A 25,018-nucleotide genomic window follows, 5' to 3' on the forward strand; every position below is an offset into this window, starting at 1 on the left:
AGGGCTGAGGTACAGTCTGACTCATGTCTTAGACTTTAAGAGAGTTGAGCAGCAGAGAGGGAGTTGTTAGAAGAAGCAGCCATGGAGAAGAAAACATCCAGGTCTTTCACTGGCCGGAGAAGCTGAGCCACAGCCTGAAGAACAGTGTTTGGAAGAGTTTCTAGTAGAAGTCTAGAGCCCTAAATTGTACATGGCCTTGAGGCAAGAAGGTGAAGGCTGTTTGAGGGGAGGTGCCCAGGCTGAGCCCCTTGCTCTTATCTCCTAAGAGCATCAGGATCCCTGCAGAGATGTGACCAGAGGTAGAGGAGAGGAGTCAGCCCCCGGGGATGGAGGTGCAGAAACCTAGAGGAAAAGTGCCCTGGCATGTGGCTGGGAGCCTTGAACAGGAGCTCCAACAAGCCTACTCATGTACTGCCTTACCCTGAGTCTGCTGCTGTCCCAGGGTCTTCGAAAAACAGACCAAGACATTTCACCTACCTGGAATTTGTCCTGGAAAAAGTCCAGGGCCTGTGTCCAGCTGAGTGCCAGTTGGCCTGATTCTACTCCACCTTCCCAGACGGGGTAAAAAGGCACAGAGAATGTCAGTCTTGCCACATATATCTGAAATTTAATTAACAAGGAGCTGAGGGGTGACTGAAAGGTGAACTTCTGCAGGAAGGCTTGTGAAGAAGAGGAAGAGTTCTCTTTTGGCAAGACTCTCACGATGCATACTTTTTTAACAGGTTGATCCCACTGAGAGAGAAAGAAGACTATATATCCTCAAGAAATGTGAAACAAATACAGTTGGCCACCTGATCATTAAATTCATGCATTTAATCAGCAACGGATTTGAATACAAATATGAAAAGAAATTTTATAAGCAAATATTCAGCCAATGGCTTTCAAATAAATTTGCCTTTCAATAATGAAATACAAAGATACTGCTCTGACAGAGCTGAAGAACTGTAAAACAATCTTCAAATTATGATCATCCACTGGTGTTTTGACAATGAGCTTGACCTTTGGCTAGTTTAAATAAGATATAATTAGAGTTTTTATTTGCTTAAAAAAATAAACCTTATTTAAGCTTTTTTAATATAAAAACTAACATGTCAAGGTGAGAACAAAGGTAAGACACAATGTTTAATGGTTATTGGAAGGAATAAAAAATTGTCAGTCTTTTATGAGAAAGAAAAGACTTGAATTTAGAGCAGTTTGCTTTACTTTTCAGTCCCAACCTCTAAGCTTGTCCTCCACCCCATCTCTTGTTTTCCTCCTTACTTTCCTTTCCTACCAGAGTGAGGCTCTCTCATGGAAGAGCAAAGTTCTTGGTAAAATATTTTATGTCCAGTAACATATTACACAGAAGTTGTAACTAATTATTAAAGAAGCTTTACTGACTCAGGGTATTTAAACTTTTGATTAACTGGGAAATAACCAACCAAAGAAAATACCCTAAGACAGAGAACCAAATGCCACTGGCAGCTGAAGTATGGAGGTGAGCAATTAGGGAAATGACCCTTCAGAAGAACAAATCATACACTTCAAGGGCACAGTGACATGGAAAAGAAAGTAACATTTGAAGTTCTGATTTAACAAAATGATCTATCTCCCTCCTCTGTTTTTTTGAAAGAACCTGAATGACTGATTTCTCTGGGACAGGAAACTTCTGAGAAAAAAAGGCAGAGGACAATAATGAGTTCTTGAAGGATGAGGGTCTGGATTACTGTGGAAAGATTATAAGGAGAACTGGAGAACCAAACTGCATAGTTCATTTTTCCCCTTTTTGTTTTAAAAACTAAAGATAACTGTTGAGGGCATCATTGGCCACGGAAGGCTCAACTTGAATATTAGGAAAAAATTCTTCACTGAAAAAGGGGTTAAACACTGGAACAGGCTCCCCAGGGAAGTGGTGGACTCACCATCCCTGGAAGGGTTCTAAAACCAAGTAGACACGGCACTTCACAATATGGTTTAGTGGGAAAGGTGATATTCCATTCCAGGTTGACCTTGATGATCTTGGAGGTCTTTTCCAACCTTAATGATTCTATAATTCTAAAAGATTTACTGACAGTGAGTGGTACTTCTTCACTCTGGCATTGACCTCACTCAGGGTGGTCAACACAGAATCAGTGAAATTACCTCACCTCTGTAAGGTGAAAGAAAGACCCTCTGAATGCCCAAACAAGATTTTGAGGGGTGACATTCCTGTACTGAAGATAAGATTTTTAAAGGCTGTCTACATATGGAATATTTTTTAAGTACTTCAATACTTTGCAAATTATACAAAACCCCTTCTAAAATATCTACATATGCAATATTTACATTGTTAAATACCTTCTCCATTTTTACAAATACGATTGTGTGAAAGCTTTGAAAGGATAAAGCATATTTTATAGCCAACAAGGTAGAACAGAGTCAATTGCTGTACATCTGCAAAAGAGCATATCTGAACTGAAGTGTATTACAACAAATGTATTTTCATCTATAGGTAGAAATGTGGCATATATAGCAGTATACAGCTGATATAACATGAGACAACCCTGACTAGTATCTTTCTAAAGTTTTTGAAGGAAAAATACATCAGCACAACTGAAAATGTGCTATTTTATATGAGAGGAGTTTTTCTCTTTAGTCTGATGAGTCAGACTTGAAATAAGATGCTAATATAAATAAAGTCTTTAAAGTTCACCCACTTTAGCTTGTTCTTCTGAGACATCAGTGGTAGCTTTCCATGTCCAAATAATGCACTTAAGTGTTCCTTCTGCTAGATTTCCCATCCATTGCTTCTCCCTGGATTACTCCATGCACATGGGCACAGATGTGGGGTGTGACTCTGCTCCCAACTGCTCTCATCTTGTAGAGTTCCTTCAGCTCCCTCAATTTTTCTCTCTCTTAGCTGAGCAGCCACTGTCATCACTTCTCAGGTGGAGTTAATTTACATTAATTTAGCTTCAATTTTCTTCTTTCTGCTTTCTCTTGTTTTAGGAGACAGTGACTTCAAAGTCAGTGACTCAACACATGGAAGTCCTCTCTGAGTCTTCTGTAGGTTGGACATGGTTTCTTTCCAATCAGTTCCTAACAACTCATGCTTTTTTGGAGCTAGCAATAGTTCGGTTCATATTTATTAACATTACCAGTGCTACAACCCACTTATTACTGCTGAATGTAATAAGCCATATTATGCAACTACCTGTTTCTCATAGTTCCTACTCAATTCCCTTATTACGTCCCTGAAACAGTCTAAAGAAATCTGTGACTGTAATGAAATTTTTCACAATTTCACTTTCTTCTCCCTTTCAATAAACATATTAACAATGAATCTTCAAACTCATATTGCCACTTAGAATAGCTCATCAATGTCTGTAATCTGTGCTTTGCCATGAGAATGACTTCAACATTTTGTTTCCTGTCGTAATCAATCTTCAAAATACAGCCCATTCCCCCCCCCCATCCAAAAATAAGACAACAAACTTTCTTAAAAAGTTAATATGGGATGCTCTGGGGAAAAGCTTGTTAGAATCTGAACAAAAACTATCAATTAATTTCTTCTTGATTACCTCTGCACAGCTGAAGGATGTGATTGTAACACAGAAATCTTTCAGTTAAATATATTATCCTGGAGAAATCTTGAAACCCAAAATTTGTTGCAATAGCTATATTGACTCAGTGGCAACCAAAGATAAAATATAGATAATTTTGATGATGAACAAATATATTAGAAAGACCTAATTAATTCACCTGGGCTTGGCATAATGACTACATACTCTAAAATCAAGCTTGTTTTATATCACAAAAATATAGTTATTTACAGCTACTTCTTAAAACCCTCTGGTGATAAGGAAAATACTTGGATGTTGTTTCTTAGCATTAGAAATGGAAAAGAGCTTCATTAACACAAATATTACAGACTAATTATTTTTCTACATGGCAGCTTCAAATCTGCTGTTCTCATCACGATTGCTGGAGAGAATTTCATGTCCTTTCTCCTCTTCTGGAACCTGCCATGAAAAACAGAAGAGTTCAGTTAAGAGTTCAGATGTAGACTTACTTTTGCCATGAAAGTAGACTAAAATGTGCTGAGAATGTAATTCTATTTGTATATGTTATGTTTCTGCTTATCAACATTGGCACAGCCTGACATGAACCACCAGTTCTGGATTCTGAGGGGTGAACTTAGGGGTTTGTTCATAGAAGAATTCCCTAATGCTGATGTCAGCCATGAGAGTACAGAATTAATATCTGGGATTTTCAAGGAGCTCGAAAGAAACAAGGAGACTTCTCTAAAGAAATATAGATGATGTTGTATGCCAGATATCAATGTTCCTTCCCATTATCTGATAAAGCTCATTTGGAATTGAGTATTTTTGATCAATGTTAGTGATACTACGGGATCTTCAGTAGAGCAGGGGCTGTTATTATCACAGGTCAACACAGGCTGCAAATTCTTCAGCCATTGTAGAACTTTTCTTGTCCTGACATTTTTTAACATTTACATGTGACAACACATTTTAGGTCTTACCAAAACCAGTGCTTTGACTTTCCCAAGGTCAACCAGCACATATCTTGCAGAGTTGTCATTAAAATATTTTAGGGGTTTTTTTTGACTGGTTGGTTGGTTGGTTTTTGTTTGTTTGTGGTTTTGTTTGGGTTTTTTTGTGGTTTTGTTTTTGTTTTTCTGATTGTCATTGCTGCAGCTGATCTTTTGGCTCAAAACTTTCCCTTAGACTGCAAACATTCTCTCACCAAAAGCCAAATTGTGTGGTTCGTCCATATTGGAATTTAATTAATTAAAACACTTGAAAAGAACTCCTTTTTGCTTCAGTACATTTTATTTACAATTAATGTATGTCAAGTATTAATTCTTGCCTTGCCTTTTTGGGTTTGTCCTGGTATAAAGGATAAAATTCAGGTTGTTTAAATTAGGAGTATGTCATCAGTCTCTAATAAGGAAGAGGATACTTGATACAGTGAGCACTTAAAAGAGAGATAAAGAGCTCCACTGACATATCAATCTGTTGGCTGTATTTCTACTTTTTGTTCAAAAGGCCATGACTAGCTAAGAAGTCCAGAAAAGGTCCTGAAGATGGCCTTGATAAGTCCACAGCCCGAGGCAGAGCATCATTTTTGAAAGTTGACTCAAGTGTGCAAACCACCAACCCAGGAGAGCAGGGCTACAGTGTGATGTACATTTTCCAATATCACGAAAATAAAGGAGGTTGTATCTTACCTCCCAAAAAACAGAGTCATCAAAGCAGTTCTGGTCAGAGACTTGTCCCAAGAAGGGCAGCTTTAGAATAGCACCTGCAGGAAAAACAGGATCAGAGGTTAAAAAAATTGAGAAAATGACAAAATAAACGTCCCTAAGATGTGCCCTGGGGAGTCAGCTAAGATTTCTGACTCATTTCCTTATCTACAGAAATATCCAACCATCTTGGAACATCAGGTCACTTATTCTGAGGGGTGATGCAGATTTCTTCGTATAAACATGAATATAAGCTTGTTTTTAATTGCTCAAACCTTCCCCAGACTTCAGACTGAAATTTCCAGGTTTTTTTTGTTTGGAAATATTCAATAACACATGGAAACATGTGACACCTCATTGAATATGTATTAGTCTCAAACTAGTTACTGTTCAGAATTTTAGATCTGGAGAAGAATTCCATCCAGAACAACATCTTACTATTCCTATGTGTGTGTATATATATATATATATATATATATATATATATATATATATATAAAACTCAGTGTCTTTGAAGCATGTATTCAGTAGGATATCTAGAATCATGGAATCATAGAGACATGAAGGTTGGAAAAGACCTCCAAGATCATCAAGTCCAACCCCTGACCAAACATCACCTCTTCAATTAGACCAGAGCACTGAGTGCCACGTCCAGTCGTTTCTTGAACACCTCCAGGGATGGGGAGTCCACCACCTGGGCAGCCCCTTCTAATGTCTGACAACCCTTTTAGTGGAGAAATTCTTCTTATGTCCAACCTGGACTTTATCTGAAGACAAAAATATTGGAAAAACTGAATTTCTACCAGTGTGCCATCGTGCATTACTTCTATTTTGTGTTATTCACATGAAATTGTTGATACACTGACGTTCTCCATGGAAAAGTCTCTAAGTTCACACATAGTTCAGCTGCTACATGCATCAGACTGACCTGTCAGTGCTCCTCCCACCAGTGCAATTCCAAGTGTACTTCCCAGGGCAGCAGCCTGCTTGCCAGGAGTTAGCTGGACACCATGCCTGAAACAGGTAGAAAAGAAACCACTGACTATTAAAAAATTGGTACACTTTGAGACTGATAGTTGGTCTTACAACATTGTACTTGCTGCCTGCTGGACTAGGTGGCTCATAGGAAAATATCCTAGAATCATCAAAGTTGGAAAAGATCTCCAAGAACATTAGGTCCAACAAATCCTGCCATTGTTGTGTACAAGACAAATCATGACTTTAATTTGACTTGGTTTAGACTTCAAATGAAAACAAGTTCTTTGAAAAAATTATTAGTATACTGTAAGCTTTTAGAGAATGCTCTCTGTTGTCAAAAAGATCAGCATTTCATCTTCTTGGAGTCTTATAAGATAGTGGAAAAGGCCCATTTTGCCAATTTGTTTTGAAATATTACAGTTACTAGCAGTGCAATTGTAGAGTCAGAATAAATATTTTTCTATGTTTGAATGGTTCTGTGCACTGAGTTTTTAATGATGATTTTAAATTATTTGGTTTTTTTGCATTTTAAATCTGGAACACACTTGGCATTTAAACAGAGTGTTAAAGGCAGGAGATTAAGAAGAATCCCATTCAAACCAGATTATGATGCCTGTCATTAAATCAAAGGTGCATTTCTGAAAAAAAATCATAATTAGATCCAAAGAAGGTGGAAAATTAAGATAGATGTTAAAAAATTAAAAGAAACCTTTTTCTCATCTCTCTGTAACTCACATTGTCTGGTCTGTTACTGCAGTTACTATGATGCCAGCGATACCTCCCAGAATTCCAGGCAAACCATGCAAATTATGAACTCCACAAGTGTCTTGAATGTTCAGCTTGGATTCCAACAGAGGCTGAAATGAAGGGAAATCGGAAGTTTATAGTGAGTTTATAGAATTCCATGATCTCTAGAATGATGTGCAAAAGAAAGTAGTGCAGAAGTACAAAAATCAAATCATTGTTATTAAAATAATCAAATTATCAAAAGTCACCATTGTCTAGAGTTTGCTGCATCAGCCAGTTTCTATCCTCCCTTTCTAGCAAATGCACGGAGCTCCAGGAAATCCAAAGGGCAATAAGTAAATGAGAGCAGAGGTGGGTCCCCAGTACTTACAGTCAGGTAGCGGAACCCAAGGACAGAGACAATTCCAGCAAGGATCCCAATGCACATGGCACCAAAAGGGTAAATGCGTAGGTCAGCACAGGTACCCACTGCTACTCCTCCTGCCAGGGTGGCATTTTGAATGAGAACCTGCAAAGGGGACACAGAGGGGGAGGTGATATATGAGGAACAGAGTTTCCTTTTAGGGCTGAGTGCTTCTGAAGGCTCTCTTGCACACAGATTTTTTCCTTTTCTTCAGGTGAGATTTTTCCAATGAAGAAGGAATAGGAACTTAAAGCAAGGTTCCCTGTTACATATTCTTGCTGTAGGTTCAAAGTTGCTCTAAGACACTTTAATGAAGTCCAGCTTTTGCAAAGTCACCAAAACTCTGATCTCTTGAGAATCCAGGCTGAGCGAGTGAGAGCTGCCTCCTACAACAGCAGCAAATCCTGATCCTGATCATGCTGAGCTCAGACAAAACTGCAGCTGGGGGAAAGAAGTGGGTGAAAATGTAGGGCTGGATTTTAGGGCCAGGAGATGAAAGGTTGTCACCCTGGTAGCCCCAAGTTAGTTTGGTTTTGCCTGTTGTGCAGGTGCACTGTGAGATTGGCAGGGAACAGGTCCTTGCCTTAGGAGCCTTTTGGCTCTTGTAATAAGATAACTCAAACAGGGCTGTCTTTGGAATAAGTCCACCTGAACACTGGACTAATGTCACTATGATCCAGCAGGTCCTGTGGATAAGAGAAAACCATCACAGATTCATAGAATCATTAAGGTTAGAAAAGACCTTTAATGTTATCAAGCCCAACTATCAGCTCTGTACCACCACTGTGTTCCCTGGACAGTCTGCTCCAGTGCTTTCCAATCCTTTCTGTGAGAAATTAAAAGAAATAATTTCTCTATACTAGTGGTTCTTACTAACAATAAAATCAGAGAAAAAGCTATTACAGCACTCAAATCTGTTTGATTTAGAGCTGATTAAATCATGTAAAACTTAAAAGTAAGGAAATATGTTAAAATATAAAGTGTCCGTGTTGTGGTGATAGACTCAGTTGGTATTAAAAGCCTACAAAAAAAGAAAATTAAACACAATAACTTTAAAAAGTAGAAGGAGAACTAGCCATATTTTAACAAAATACATATTTGGAAAAAAACCCCAAACATTTGAAGACTAAACTCCACGCAAACATAAAGAATATAGTATAAAAGTAAGTTAGAGATAAGAGGAAAGTGGAAGAAGACCTCCACTGAAACTGCTGGGATCAGTCGACGGGCTGAGTCCATTCTCTCCCCCCCTCCCTGAGAGGGATACCTGGAGTGAGAAATATGCTCTATGCACTTTGAATGCTGCTTTTAGGACTAGAGCTTTTACTTGTGCTTACCCCATAGTATATTAATTAGATTGCTTCATTTCAGAGTTTGTACTTTCTTAATATTTGTATCAGTAGATTGCTTTAAAATATATTTTTGCAGTAGCTGCTACCACTGACAACTTTCAAACCTTATTAGTCTGTCAGAATTTGTATTAATAAAAAATATTATTCTATAAATTGCTAAAGTGAGTCCTTGCAGCTGCTGGTGGTGGATAACACCTTGGCAGGACCCGCTGAGGGGTCCAGGCTCTGTTGAGGTCGAGGTACGCTCAATAGATCTGGTGGTGAAGGGTCTCCTTGTGAAACACTGACAGACTGTTGGACACCAGGGTCTCAACTTTCCTGGGGGATTTATGAGCAAATATCTGAACTCCCACCTTTCACATGACACTCTTATTATAGGGGGTTGACTCGATTTAACAGAGGTTATGATGAGATTCTTACCATACTGAATTTGCCTCTTTTGTCCACCAAGCTGGAGAGGGCAAAAGTTACAATGGTACTTGCAGCCAAGGAATAGTAAGTGTTGATAATTGCTGTTGTCATGTCTCCCCCACTTGCAATGGCAGAATTAAAACTGGGCCAAAACAGCCAAAGGAACAGGGTACCTGGATGAAATACAAGTCAAAACAAAGCAAAGGCTATTCAGTCATAAAGAGTATTTTAATGTGAAAGACCCAACAGGTAACTACAAGAAATGAGGGAGATGATTAATAAGAAACATGGACTAGCCAAAGTACTGGAAGAAATACTAGAATACACAGCTTTTGACACTGTCAGCTGGGATTTTGACACGTGATCTCTGTCAAATCTTCCTAACATGTTGTGACCCCTTGTCACGGGCCACTTACTGCCAGAGCAATGTGAAAACCCAATCAGAATAAGAGGCATTAGCAAGACAGTTCACATGCAAATCTTTTATCACCTATAGATATAACTAGTAGTTTTAGATGTTTAATTGGTCTATGAATAGATCTCATGGACACACAGGTATATGGTACACAGCCATTACCATGACAGACACAACTCAATCCTTTTAATTGTGATGGTTTTCTATGGAAATACTTCTTAAAAGCAGAAGATTTAACAAAAAGGAAGTCACCATGAATGTACAGTGAAAATGCATCTTTACTTTGATCTTTCCTTTCTTTTAACCAAGGAAAAGCTGTATAAATATATGTGTATCACTGAAAATATGATGCATGCATCAGACTATAAAGAATTTACCTCTAGGAGTATACTTAGGAAAATGAATGTAGTGCAATAATAGGTAATCAGTTAAAATAGAGATAGAAGAGGAATAAACAACTAACTGATCAGCACTCACTCTTACTTCACTTACCAATCATGGCAAACATGTCCGAGTGATAGGTGGATTCATCATTTTCATGTTTGTTTTTCAGACCAGGACGATACAGCACTAAGGTTACAGCCAAACCAAAATAAGCTCCAAAAGCATGGATAGTCATTGAAGCTCCAACATCTGTAGCCTGTAACAGGGACCCAAAATAAGACCTCAGATTTTATACAACATAAAGATGAAGATTTGATGAAAGAGAAGTCTGGATGACTTTAATGGTTTAATTTCTATGGTAGAAACTAAAACCTAGAATATGCAAACAGGAAGTATTGCAAAGTGAAAGCATTTGTTATAAAGAGAAAACAATTATTGCTAGATAGTTGTACCTGAAGTACTTCGGCAACTAGATGTTCATTGCATGCAAAGATGGTGATCTCCAGAATTGTCAGGATCAACATCTGAATGGGAGTTGTTTTGCCCAGAACTGCTCCAAATGAAATCAAAGCAGTTGCTGTACTGAAGTCTGCATTTATCATGCTGAAGGTAAGAAAATAAATAAAAACGGAACAAGGTAAAGCAAAAAGCCATGAAAAAGAGGAAAGCAGTTTTAAGGCTGTAGTATCCAACATGACATATTAATATGATAGAGCTTTAACTTTTCAAGTATAAAATTATCAAGATCATCTTTGGGGGTAAAAATTAAATGAAATCTTTCCATGGATTTTGTAGGGATCTTACCAGCTGCTGAGGAATAAGTGTGGGATGGTTTCCTCCTGCTTATACCATAAATGTGCTTAACTGGTTGAAATTATAATGAAAAAACAGATGAGGTGTACATTGCAGATGTGCAGGGATATCGTAGAATAATTTAGGTTGGAAAAGAATCCCTAAGACCATTGAGTCCAACTGTTAACACAGCACTGCCAAGTCCACCACTAAACCATGTCCCTAAGCACCACATCTGCATGTTTTTTTAAAAGCTTCCAGGGATTTGACTCCACCAGTTCCCTGCACAGTCTCTTTCATTGCTTGATAACCCTTTCTCTGAAGAGATTTTTCATAATCTAAACCTCCCCTGGCACAACTTGAGGCCATTCCCTCTTGCTCTGTTACTTGTTACCTGGGAGAAGAGGTCAAACCCCACCTCCCTTTCAGGGAGTTGTAAGGAGCGAGAAGGTCCCTCCTGAGCCTTCTTTTCTCCAGGCTGAGCCCCCCAGCTCCTTCAGCTGCTCCTCATCAGACTTGTGCTCCAGACCCTTCCCCAGCTCTGTTACACTTCTCTGGACACGTTCCAGCCCTGACTGCCACTTGGATTTCAAAGATGACAGGGAGGTCTCGGCTTCAGTCTGATGGTTTATATCATTCTGAAAGTCTTGCATGACTTTCTGTCACTGTGCATCATGTTTGCATGACCTGTCAGGCAGGTTCAGCATTAACATGTTTTGAGGAATAGCAAAGGTAAATAAAACTAAAAATTTGTCAAGAACTTGAAGCACAGAGAGGTACTCAATTATGGATCCATCTACAAATGCCTGCCTGTGAGCATTAAGGAGCTACTTAGAGTATTCCTGCTTGTCCCGCAGTAATGTTTGGATGCTGTTGCTTTCAAAATTGCCTACAAGTTGCCTGAGAAAATAGAACTTCAGATGTGAAAAACACTCTGAGGCCCTGGTAGAAGCAGGATAGATGAACGGGAGGGGGATTAAAAGTTACTGGAGACATCACTCATGAGGTCTCTTATTCTGCAATCGGTGTTCAGACCCTACTGCAGTGTGATGCTCATGAAAATCACTCCTTAGGAAGTAGAAGAAAAACTTGTGAGTGGATAGAGATGCTGTTCCAGGCTTTCTTCTGTGACCCTGTGAGTCATGGAAAGACAGATCCTTCCATGCCTGCTGGATGCAGGATATGCTGTGCTACTGCTGAAATCTTCCAGCTTCTACAAGTCCAGAGACTCAAAGCAATCTTTCTGCAGGACTTACAGCCCACACATAATGTAGCACCTCAATTTTCATTCCACCCTTTGGCTCCTTTGGCCCAGGTGTGGCCCTCTTAGAGGTGAAGAGAGATGGATTTTGAGAAGTGGACAGTAAGGCTTAATGAAATTTAGGTGAACCTAAAGTCTGATCCCATAGATAGTGTAGTTTATGGCTTCTCCTGATATCCTAAGGGACAGAAATATCAATTTTTGTAAATTCACATATACCTTCTGACATCAATTTGGATTTTCCCTCCATGCATGTGCCAAAATCCTTGCATCAGGGTTCCCCACTGGAGACCGAAGGCAGCAATGAGCATGTTGATGCCAACACTGCTGAATCCATATTTCTTCAGGAAGGTCATCAGGAAACCAAATCCAACAAATATCATCACGTGGACATCCTGAAAATCTGAAGGGAAAACATGTCTCTGTAGTGACAATGAAAAGTGACTGGGAAGTGTAGAAAGCTAGGGATAAAGGAGGATTTAATAGAAAAGAATTCCGAAGTCCTCTCATGGATATGACACATTCTTCCCCACTTTGTGACCAGTCTACTAGCTGAAGACTGAGTGTCTGGGAAATGCAAAACCTAATTATTGATAATATCTTCTAATATCATTATAGAAAGAACATTATGCTTGGCATCCCTAAAAACTACTGTACAAGACATTGATTTTTTTACATGGATAAAAGAAAAAGTCATTTTAAGGTAAAGTTTAAATTAAGAAATTAATATCATTAGTCAACACACACTTAGTCTTTCTTCAAATGTTTGGGGTTTTTTTCCAAATATGAATTTTGTTAAAATACGGCTAGTTCTTCCTCTACTTTTTAAAGTTATTATGTTTAATTTTCTTTATTTTTAGGCTTTTAATACCAACGGAGTCTATGACCACAACATGGATATTTTATATTTTAAAATATTTTCTTACTCTTAAGTTTTATGTGATTTAATCAACTCTAAACCAAACAGATTTGAGTGCTATAATAACAGCTTTTTCTCTGATTTATTGTTAGTAAGAACCTCTAGTATAGAGAAACCTTTTCTTTTAATTTCTATTTCATTGCTCTTACATACCAATATGCATGAAAAACTTGAGACATTGAGCTGGTTAGTATAATATTTGGCTTGAAGTTACAATTCCAGTTACTTTAAGCATTCCTTAGTTTTGCTATATGTGTTACCAGATTCAACCAGAAGAGGGCCAAGAAGTATAAGTTACTGGAGATTCCTGATAAACTTCTGTATTTGCAGTGTCATATTCCAGCCCTGACCTAGCGCTGAAACACTTACAGGTGTGTAGTAACAGCCTTTATGTTGCATCTAAGAAATGGCATTGTTAGTTGGCTTGGAATTAGATGATCTTTAAGGTCCTTTCCAAGCCAGGCCATTCTATGATTCTATAGAAATGCAGGTGGTTCACAAATATCCCCAATCCTTTTTCCTCCTCCTCAGGCTGGATATTTTAAAGCTGTCTGGACTTATTTACACAAATAAGTGTAAATTAGAAGTCCTGGTTAAAACTAGGTTAATTCATGGATGCTGAGGACAAATTCTATCAAGTCTAGCCTAGCCTATACCTTGAGCTTTAGCTACCTTCATGCTTTGTTATAGACAAGAGTAGGTCTGGAATGATTTTAAATGATGAAGAAAACAGCCTGATTTGAACTAAACTGTTTCAGTAACTAGTTGTGTTTAGCAAAGCATAGTAGTTCTATTCTGTGAGGCAGGAAAACAAAGATTGGGAAAAATGCTCTGGTAGATCCTGAGCAAAACCATTGCACAGGATTCTCCAAGGCTGCCCAAGACCAACATAATAATTCCAAATCCTGTTGGAGTGCTTGAAGAACCATCACACCCCCTTGTTCTCCCATTCCAGCAGCACAGGGCACCTGAAGTTGTCCATCCAGTTTGCCATGCCTGTACTTGCATCCAGTAGAAACAGTATAATGCAAAGCTATAGGTTGGGAATGATCTCAGCTCAGCATTCCTTCCCTGAGTGAAAAGCTGTGGTGATCATCCATTATTATTTTCATTTTTTCCTCTGTTCAAAATGATGGAAACAGCTCGAATTTATTATGCTGAGGTGTTTAAGACATATAAAATCAGGCCCTGCACTACAGTTCTGAGGTACAGATGCATTAACATCCTTGGGGACGGCATGGGAAGCCATTTGAACACATCATTTTGTGGACTCAGGGGAAGTCCTGGTTCAAGGTATATCCTAATAAACCTATACAACCAGAGCATTAATTTTCTGTCAGGTCCTCAGATAAACTGTGCTTTTGTGTGCACTTTGTAGACAGCTAAATTTTAGAGGAAGGGGTCTTAAAAGTGAAAATACAGGTATTAGGAAATCCTGCTTTTTATTCTCGTTCTTTATTGGCAATGAGCTCTGTCAGGTCAACATCGACAAGTCCAGCATGACATCCCTGGTGTTTGCTTAGTTTATGTTTCTACTGGTAATGTGAGCAGCCTGGCCAAAAGGCACATGGCACAGGTTGATTCACACCTGTACAGCTACATGTTCTTCACTCCCAACTTTTCCCACCTGTAGTACTTATTAAAAGCAGTCCCTTATCCATACTGTGCTTAAAGCCATACCTGGGAGCAGGTAAAGGAGCTGGTTTGTATGAACCAAAGCTGTTCCAGAAAGTTGCTCACAGGTCAACAGTGTGGGCAGCTGAGGGACAGCACACAGGAGCAGCACAATCATACACTGACTGTGCAGGGAGGCATGGGAGACAGCAGGAAATTCCTCCCACACCTCTTAGACACTGGTATTAGGGAAGAAATAACTATAGGTGGTCCCTAACTGGATAGGTTACATTTGAAGACCTCTTCTTTGTGATGTTGGCGAGGTTTCTGCCCTCTCTCTGATGCCTTTTTAAAATGGAGATATTAAATTAAAGCAGCCTATCCCAGGAGCTCCCCAGGGAACACAGTGCCCGTGGTGATGTGTGTGGCACAGGCAGCCTCCATGCAGAAGAGGTTTACTCAGAAAGGCACCACAGTACTGTAAGACTATTAAATTGCTGGCATTAAGCAGAAGAATCCAATGCACCTTCCTTCATTTTCCCCTGTATAAAGGGGACTCCAAGAAAATGTAGTCAGTTTAGTACCAGAGCCAGAGGTATGATACTGAGAATGAAGAAGCCATTTTCTCTGTTCTTGAGGGGTGAAAAACTAGTAAACTGAATCTAAAGGTCCTGTGTCCTAAACATCATCCTTCTGGCTTACCAAATTATACAAAGATGGCCCAAACAATTTTGTTCTGTGGTTGTATCTGTTGTTGTCATGTTCTTTTGGGATAGAGTCAGGGAAGGGGTAGGTGGAGGGGTGTTTTAGGCAATAGCTACGTTAAAAAAAAAAGTAAATAATACAATTATCTGTGCTGTCAAATTATTACTGTGGTTCCTGACATAGCTTTTGCCTAGGTGTCACCTCCTGGGTGACAGTGGACCAAGAGCCATTCCCAATATACTATCTAGCTAAGGCCACCTAATTTAGGAACTTGGGTAGTTCAATACAATTGGGATAGTTCAGTATGACCTCAGCTAAGAGAGCTGAGGTTGTTCAGCCTGGAGAATAGAAAGCTCTGGGGACACCTTAGAGCACCTTCCAGTACTTAAAGGGGCTATGAAAAGGGGGAGAATGACTTTCTAAACAGGCAGATAATAAAGGAGGAAATTCTCTATTCTGAGAGTGGTGAGATCCTGGCACAGGTTGCCCAGAGAAGCTGTGGCTGCCCCATCCATGGAAGTCTTCAAGGCCAGGTTGGATGAGGCTTTGAGCCACATGGGATAGTGGAAGGTGTCCCTGCCACCAAAGAGGGTTGGAATGAGATAATCTTTAAACTCCCTTCCAACCCAAACCATTCTCTGACTCTATGATTATCATTGACGTGGCCAATCTGTATCACAGAAATGGAATGGGCTCTGGTGTAGCCTAAGTCTCTGTGTCTCAGAGATACTGCTGCATTGCAGTGGAGTTAACCCAAATGTGAGTGATCAGCCCCTGATGTTCATCAGCTGACTTGCATCTGGAGCTGAATAATGCTGTGCATTCACTGTTCTCTCAGCCAGACAATGCTCTCTGTGAGAATACAGGACACAAGACTAGACCCTGAGATCACATTCCCCTGTAACAATCACTGAAAGGACAGTTAGAATGACACAAAATGAGGGATGCATTCAAAATTACAAGGGTACTACATGCAGGCAAGGAATTTTGTACTTCTGTGATCCTCATTAAGAGGACTGCAATCAGGGCTACAAGTCATTGAGGCATCAGAGCCAAGGAAAAGAATGAGAAACTTTCAATACTGCCAGGAAAACACAGTCTGCAGCTCTGCAAACTTTGTTTTCCGTTTATTCACAACAATCTTATCTTTGCATGAGGAAGAGGAGGGTGAGAGAAGTCAACAACTACTTCTCAGGCCAAAAAGCTTCCTTCTTCATTTCATCAAGCATTTGCAGAGCAACAAATCAACAGAAACATTTGAAGGCTAAACCATCATTGCCTGATGGAGCTACTGCTTTGGAAGAGAGCAGGGGGCTATCCAACTTGTCACAAAAACTATGGCCCTTCGTGGAGTCTGTATTCTGCAAACATTTTCTAATGATGATGCACATGCTGCCCATTTTCTATGTTCTCATAAGACAACCTTTCAAAACCTGGATGATTAATGTTCTAATAATTTTAATTATTTAATACAGTTATCAGGATAGAAGTTCTGGCAAGAAACACTCCCATCCATCTCTGGAAAACGCTAGAATCTTTCAAAGCAATACATAGTTCTCCAAGTTTTGACCTGCTGTGCAAACACTAGAACTACTTTCAGGACTCTTCTCTCTCCCAGAACAGTGAAATTCTCAGCAGTTAGGTACTTACAGAATTTTATATGTGCTCAACTTGAATTTTTCTTTGAAGCCTGCTGCTTTCACACCTCAGAAAAATTTGTTTGCCCCAAAGCACGACTTTATTTTCTGTCTGTATCAGCAGGTCTCTTAAGTTATTCAGAAATCTTGCCTAGGATTAGCTTAAAGAAATTCTAACTTCGATAATTCTTAGACAGCAACACTTACGTGGGTATAAGGCGTCAAAGTCACTACCGATTTTATATTCCACGAATATCCCAAACAAAACAATGGTGATCACTTCCAGGAGGAGCGCTAGGATGGAGAACTTGAACCTCATGTTGGTGTCCGAGGCTGAAGGCATTGCTGCAGAGCAGGGGGCTGGGAGAGCTTGATAATGGGCGTTTGCCTCCAGCAGAGCTGCCTAATTCAGTGGGTCTGGGTGATACAGCAAAAAAAAAAAAAAAGAGATACAGAGGCACGAACACACCGTCACACCCACTATGGGAGGGAAATATTATGGATCGACATGGTGATTTCTGTTTCCCAGGCTATTTCTGTGTGTGAAATCCTGCTTACATGCCTTTCCCGCCTCACAATGTGTATTGCAAACCAGCTCATTCAGCTACAGTTGTGCTTCTCACTGCCTTCCTTTAAAAAGGAAATAGCCTTCAAGAAAATCTCACAGAACCTGGTTTGCTGCACGTAGTAAGGAACACAGCAACTCTCAACTGTGTTTCCTGTAGTCAATAATATTTTCAAGTTGTAGCTCTTCTTTGAAAAGGTAAATAATTTCTCATCTCAAATAAAACATGGGAAATCTCCTACCTTCTCATATAGGATGTGATAAGAAAAGAGAATCTCTTTCAGCATCCTGAAGACATACTTGGTTTTATTTCATCGTGAAGTTCTCATTCTCAGAGCACAAAGTGTCATTGTAAACTTTTATTTAGAAAGAAAATGATTGTACTTCTTTATAAGTAAAAAGGATATTCCTAGTTCTTAAAAAAGAAAGCTTTACATTATTAAAAAGGAATTTGAAGAAAACAACTCAATTTTTCAATTTGAATTGTTGCCTTTTTTTTGCATTTCCCTTAACTCAGACAACGCAAATAGGTCAGAGACCAAATCTGTCACATGGTTTTAAAAAGCTCAGGTTATAAGCTTTCTCAAAAAATGAAGGAGAACCCCAAATTTCACCTAGATTATTGTTGCATGATCTTTTGCTCTTGAGAGTCACATCGCTTGTCAAAATTTGTTTTGGCTCCTCAAAGTTTCACGGATAAAAAGTCATATTGATGTGATGGCGAGTAACTTGGTCTTTCTTATTTCATTAGTCAGAAGACAGGCCAAAATTGTATAGTAGGAGCCTTTATTTAATGGAAAATTGTACCTAATTAAAAAAGGGATGCTATTGCAGCAGGAGGCTAATTGGTGATGAAGCAGTAGGGCCAGGGTACAGCAGCAAAACACTGTATCAGTCCTTGGGTATAGAAATCAGCTTAATATACAGATTCTGCGAAATGATGTTCCACTGGGCTGCTGTCCTGGAGAGATACTGTTGGAAAACTACTCACATGAGATTTAAAGAACTCAGTTATTTTTAAGGTACCTCTGTACTGGTGCACAGGGCAGTGCCATGGCTTTTTCTCTGTTCCTAAGTCCAATTCACAGTTTTCTAATATGATGGTAGAATTAGGCAGTAATCCAAACTAAGTTTAAAATTATCTCAGCTTTTTCTCCTCGCATATGAGTCTATGCATTTGGAAGGGAAATCAAATTATTCAGCAAGAACACACCAGTCTATCACAGAATCAAAAAAGTGGAAAGCTGAAATAAGAACATACGTGTTTTTTTTTTCTTTGTAGAGGCTGCATTTCATTCAAACAGCTCAAAGAGAGGAAACAGGGCTTTGTTAAAATACTGTTGCTCATCCTTGCTGTGCCACAGGATAAGACAGACAGCGAGGTTTGACTGTGAGGACCTGTGAGCTCCTACATTAGCACAGGAAGTGATGAAAAAAGAACAAACTCATGAGCAAAGTTCATTGTTTTTTACCCATAGTTCGACCATAAATATCTTGTGTTTTTCAATTACATAATGCTTTCCCTGGTGAAGATCTCACATGACATATGTGCATTCCTTATTTGAAGTCCTCTCAGGGGTGCGGAAAAGTTTCCTTGTTGAAATCTTACTGGGGAAAGTGCCTTTTAATGGTGTTTAAAATTTGAAATGGCTCAGCTCCATTCAATCAGGACTTTCTCTGTGGTTATTACTTTATGTCTTAAATTGCATTCAGATGCATAAACACACAGAGACACCACTTATATCAAAAGAGTATTCATACCTGTCTTTTTCTTTTTTTTGGGGGGGGCCAGAAATAGTAACTAAGCTGTTTTCCTGCTGAGGTGAACCAATGTCCAGCAGCCACAGATCACTGGGTTGTAGATATGTACAAATGATTTGCATGCAAATAGGCACTCTGGAGAAATTATATTTCAATATTTTTATACTCCAGTATTTTTTTCTTCTAAATAAATGAAACATTTCTCTCTCACCATGAACAAGGTTGAATCTGTCACCAATTAACTTCAAATATTGCCAACATTAAGCAAAAAAGGGCTGGTACCATCAGCTGCCAGGGAGAAAGAAGTTGTTTTATCCAGAGGGTAGAGCTGAGCTACTTTGTTCACTGGATTTTTTGGGAAAACCCAGTTTGGCCTGACTCGTACCCTCTCTTTTTGCCTGTTACAATGGGCTTTGACTTGTATCAAATTTGGGTCTGGGCACTGCTTAAGCAAATGGTAGGTCTTTTGGATATTCTCTTCAAGCCTCTCCAAGGGAAGAAGGATGAATATCTATACCCTGAGTCACTAGTGGTGGTAAGGAAAACAGTCCTGGCTTTCCTCAGCTAAACTTTGGATTGTTGTTCTCTGTGACTGTGACAAAATGCTGCTCTAACCAGAGCACTGAAAATGACAGTTTTAGGCTCCTTGTAGCTCATCCCAACCTGATAAGAATTTCACAGGACAGCAAAAAGGCATGTTCACAGCATGTTGACTCCCCTCTCTGCCAAATCTGATGAACACTGGGAGTTATTTCTCCAAGAAAAAAGGGAAAATCAAATCACGAGAAGCATTTGGCACTGACAAGGATCTGTAACCACTGTCCCCTGTATACACAGCTCTAAACAAAAATAGCTTCATTTCTCTAGTGGAAACTCTGGGGTAAATTATCTAAAGGAAAGGAGATTATTCCCACTTTTTTGGGTGTTTTGTGTATGAATGAAGTTCCCTACTAAATTGCTAAACTTCTACAGATGGTTATGGGCCCTAGATCATGCCATCTGTGGAGAATATGGCATGTTTATCCTGTTAAATCATGAAAACAAGGGCTGGATCCTGCAGCCCTAGAGCACAGTTGAAACCTTTGTTCACAGAAGAAAATTAGTAGGTCCTGCATTTTGGTCTGATATATTTCCCAGCTGAAGCAACTTCCATGTCAATGGCTGTTGGTCATTCCCATTTTTTTTCCCCGATTGTCTTGTTTCTGACACAGGTTTTTCAGATGATGGGCAGCAGCCACCTGCAACATCTCATTTCTTAGTCTTTCTGTGTCCATCCACAGATGCTGCATAGGACAATCAAAATGTACACAACTGGACCTGCTGGTCTTCAGGAAATTCCCTTGTGTCTCCTGATTATCTTCATCTCAATCTCCATGGCTATAAATGCAATGGAAGAAGTGAGGTTGTTCTTTTATAAATATTGTTGCACACCTGGATCTACTAAGCAACTTTAGGTGTTTGTGTTTCAAATGGCTGTTGGGGCTTTTATCCTGTTTTTCCAAATGATGAAAAAAGAGGGTGTTGGTGGCATAGCACAACCTCTATGTAAAGAAATGAGAACAGTTATGGCAGAGTTTCAAGCTTCTAGGACGATAAAATCCCTTTTGGTCATGTTTGTTGGCTGACAAATGCTCAAATCAAGTTCAGGATGTCTCCTAGAAGAGGCTGATGTTGTTTAAGACTCTGAACTCAGTTTATTGAAGTTTGAGATATGAATATCCCTCAGTCAATCAGGTGGATTTACAGAGTATGACCTGGGTGTACACCAATCTTCAAGCTACTTCTTGGTGTGTGCTCTTGCTGTGAACACAGCTACAGAGAGCAGGGAGATAGGATAAGGTGCAGCCCACCCTCACACTGTAGCAAAAATATTTCTTAGATCTCCTGGCCTTTGAGCTGAGTGAGTTTTTTTGAGAACATTGACATTTATCCCATTTCTGTGGTGTCACAGTAGAACTGTTTTTTCATTAAACACTAACTTTAATTCTTTGAGTCAGCACACCCATTACCTCTCCTCAAGTTGAAAGCTCAGCCAAGTAAATGCAGGTTGTCCATGCAGACCTCAAATAGCCTTCACCTTAAAGAGGGAACCACCAGCAAGTGGGTTTTGCAACTCCTTGGACAGCAACTCCACTGAGATTGTCCTCAGTGGATCCATATCACCCCCACCAGCCTCTTACCTGATTTCTTACAAATGTGGGGAAAATAAAGTCACTAATGCACCACTAAAAATCTATTACAGGAAACACTAAGATGTCCACCAGAAGAGCAAGTGTCAATGGACAAAAACCATTCACAGGTAGATGATGGCTTAGTTTAGGTCAATGTTACAGTGCCTCTTGTTGAAGTAATTGCATTTTGTTTTTCCATTTGAAGGCTCACAGACTTTGTTCTCTGAGACTTTACTTGATTACTATACAATACTTTTAATCTTTCCAGGGCACAAAGAACTCATAGGAGTAAACACCAGAAGGAATTCTAGAGAATTACATGCAATTAAACTGTTTGGCTAAAGTGGGACTTGAAGAGGAGCATGGTTGGCTTAAAAACTTGACTCTTTCATATTTGGCTTTTATTGCATGAGCATTGCAAAGCAGGAATAAAATGCAGAAGCAGAAGCTTTTGGTTGAGGTGTATCCCAAAGTTGCAGAAAAGCTGTTTACAAGAGATAACAGGGCTCTTCTCCCTTCCACAAGGGCCAGTGAGCTTGTTTGTACTGCTCTGGCGATAAAAAGGGCCTACTTCTGCTAAGATGGAGGATTTGCATACAACTAAAAGCTCTACCTATTATCCCGTGAGAGCAATAAGAAATAGTAAAATAACAAAAATTAGATGTCTATTTTTAAGTCTCAGATGGTACTTACAAAAGTTGTTAGTGATAAGTCATGTATGTTTATTGACTTTTCTTATGTTACTGTGTTTTTCTTGCTCCTCACCAGTTCTCTGTGCTTACTCACAACTGGGCATTTGAGGTGGCTGTTCCTGCCAGCGTAAAGTCCTTTACCAAATCTTGCTCTGAGGGTAAGAAGGTGTTAAGCTTCTGAAAAAGCCCAAGGAGATGACTGCAGACATGGCAGTGCGTCATTTCAGTTGTCTTTCCTCACAGAGGATTCCTTCCAGATTTCAAAATCCAGGCTGTAGCTGCGAGTACACCTGTATTTGTGTTCACTCTTTGCATCATACCAGAAAAGCACTAGAAAAGGGCACTTCTAAAGAAAGTTGAAGAGGATTGGGTTGAGTCTTGGGTATTAGGAAGGAATTCTTTACTGTGAGGGTGTTGAGGCACTGGCACAAGTAGGAACCTTTAAAGATCACCTCATTCCAACACCCCTTCCATGGGCAGGGACACCTTCCACTATCCCAGGTTGCTCCAAACCCTGTCCAACATGGCCTTGAACGCTTCCAGGGATGGGGCAGCCACAGCTTCTTTGTGCCAGGGCCTCATGACCTTCACAGCAAAGAAATTCTACCTAATATCCAATCTAAACCTGCCCTCTGCCAGTTTAAAAACCTTACCCCATGTCCTGTCAGTACATACCTTGAGAAATAGTGACTCTAGACAACTATGTCATTAGTTGATGTAACTGCAGTGTTAAGTGTATTCATCTCTTTGCCTTGTCTGTAACAAGTTGAATTGTAATCTCTGCCTTATGGCCCAGGATCTTTTTTCCTCATATCAAATTTTTACCACTTTTCTGTGTTGCTGAATTTTAAGATGTCTCTTCCACTATTTGTAAAAGGTAATGTTGGTGATTTCCATTTCCCTGTTTTCTGAAAACTGCATAAATCCCTTTCAGTTTCATAAATCCTCTTTATTTATTTTGCCACAGCTGATCATTCACAGTTACAATTTTGCTCAGTAAAAGGCTGTGCTGTTCCTGTAAAAGTCCTGTGTGCTCTCTTTGTTGTAAGGAAAGGCCACATCATCTGAATGATGACTCCAGAAAAACTGGCATGTTTTCTGTTTCAGCAAGAGAGCCTGTTCCCATGCCTTCCCCTTCATTTTGCCCTCCTGTTGAGAAGGTTAAATACTTCTCTCTCCTCCAGATCTTGCAGAATGCACAAATGGTACTGAAATCTGAAGTGAGATACATGATGCTAAGTTTGCCATAATAATTGCAATTCATGCATGAAGGGTCAAAGAGGGTTCAAAGAGTCAAAATCAGGGAATGTTCCTCAGTGGAAAGGTCGGTTAGCTTCACTTTCCCTAGCCAAGGGAGCTCCTGGGTTCCTTTGCACAACGATCCATCCACAGCAGCCAGACTGGAGGGGGTGTTTCGTAGATTGAGACTGTAGAAAGCAGTAATCTCTGAGCCACACCACAAGTTAAACTCCAACATAAACTGTGTGGTTTGTACTTGTGTTAACACTGATCCACAAGTTCTAATCATTTTGACCTTAGCACGAGTTGCAAATGTGGGTAGAACAATTAGTACATAACAAATTCCTATAAGAAACTCCCCTATTGTTTGTTTTTCCTGTGTACAACTAACTTCTCCTGCAGTTGCCTGAGTATTGGGACAGTAGGGACTTTGTTTGCAGCTTGAGTGCTGACCAGATGAAAGCCATGATTTGTGACCTTCATAATTAATTTGCATGGTTGGTTTTTTAGTTATCAGGAAGTGGATACTAAATCACTGAGTAACCAGAGGTAGCCCTGTGCTATTGAACTGACAAGATGAATTTATTATTTCCTCACAATGGGCCAAGGACAAATTCAATGAACAACTGCAACCCAACTTACTATCTAAAACACAACACCCCTTCCTGGACAACCCAACACTGGAGGTACTACTGTGAATTGGGAGCAAATAAATGGGTACATAAAGAAAAATAACTTCAGTGGAAAAATCCAGTCTCTAAAACATTCATGCCAAGCTGTGAAAGACACAAGTTTTCATGCCATAGCTCATTAGATGCCATATAGTTCTTAGATACTTCCCATTTACCTCTAAAACATGCATAGAAGCAATAAATGACTCCTATAGGGCTGGATAAAAATCTTTTACACTGGTTTGTTCAACAGATCTGTCTAGATCTGCAGTGACTCCCAGTGTGAACCTGCTGGAATAATCTAAGCTCCAAGGGTTAAAGCTTGGTTTATGACTTAGTATGGTCAATATTATGTCAAAATCATCTGGATTGGTTTTGTGTTTCAAAACCAATGTTTATTGACTATAGAAAGGGTGGTCCAAGGCTAATCCAGGAGACAGGGCCAAAATCAAGACTAGAGACAGGCACAGATGAGACAGGTTGAGCCAAAACAGGGCTCCTGGGGCCATGGGCAGGTGGTGGGAGAACTTTCAAGGGGAGTTGGTCAGAGACATTAACATGAGTGCCCTGAGTACACTAAAACCTCCTCAGTGCTCATTATTAAACAAATGTTTTCCCCTCTATTTATAAAATTTTTATGTCCTTCTCCATTGAGGTTTGGACTTGATGGTCTCGGAGGTCTTTTCCAACCCAGTTGATTCTATAATTCTGTGATTGATTCTATGATTCATTCTGATGGAAGGCTGCTGCTGACTTTTCCAGTTTTGATGTTTAGAACTTTTTTTCACCAAATTTGGTAACACAGGATATATGTCCTTGGTTTTGTGCTAAAAATTAAGAATAAAGACCAAGATGTTGAGAAACATTTCCTACCATAAGAAATAGTGCACAGGAGCCACTCCTAAAAAACCCATCAACTTAAGAGTCTGTTTCAAAAAAACAGGAGACATTTTATATGTTTTCTGATACATTATTGGGTGAGGGTAGAAAATCTCCTCCACTGTATGGCCAGAGCTGCACAGTCACATTTGCACAAGAGGCGAATCCATTCTTGCTTTGAATTTACAGAAATAATGT

General features: G+C 39.5%; 1 protein-coding gene across 1 annotated transcript; it reads right to left on the reverse strand.

Moving 5' to 3' along the window:
* Positions 1 to 1,654: 1,654 nt before the first annotated feature.
* Positions 1,655 to 17,260, reverse strand: RHAG (Rh associated glycoprotein). Its single transcript, XM_032681511.1, has 10 exons — positions 17,050 to 17,260; positions 12,187 to 12,370; positions 10,367 to 10,517; positions 10,023 to 10,170; positions 9,125 to 9,288; positions 7,320 to 7,457; positions 6,938 to 7,059; positions 6,153 to 6,238; positions 5,210 to 5,283; positions 1,655 to 3,980 (listed from the first exon to the last, which is right to left on the reverse strand). Exons 1-10 carry the CDS (start codon positions 17,183 to 17,185, stop codon positions 3,903 to 3,905), a joined length of 1,281 nt encoding a protein of 426 aa, XP_032537402.1. The 5' UTR covers positions 17,186 to 17,260; the 3' UTR covers positions 1,655 to 3,902.
* Positions 17,261 to 25,018: the final 7,758 nt, after the last annotated feature.

Source organism: Chiroxiphia lanceolata, chromosome 3 (assembly GCF_009829145.1).
Source record: "Chiroxiphia lanceolata isolate bChiLan1 chromosome 3, bChiLan1.pri, whole genome shotgun sequence".
Lineage (NCBI taxonomy): Eukaryota > Metazoa > Chordata > Aves > Passeriformes > Pipridae > Chiroxiphia > Chiroxiphia lanceolata.

What these genes read in the sequence shown, in the direction of transcription:
- RHAG (XM_032681511.1), bottom strand. Translation starts at nt 17,185, where the DNA reads ATGCCTTCAGCCTCGGACACCAACATGAGGTTCAAGTTCTCCATCCTA. An exon ending in CTTTGACGCCTTATACCCAC is followed by an intron (nt 12,371 to 17,049) that starts GTAAGTGTTGCT and finishes TTTTCCCTTCAG; the next exon opens with ATTTTCAGGATGTCCACGTG. An exon ending in GGACATGTTTGCCATGATTG is followed by an intron (nt 9,289 to 10,022) that starts GTAAGTGAAGTA and finishes TATTTCATCCAG; the next exon opens with GTACCCTGTTCCTTTGGCTG.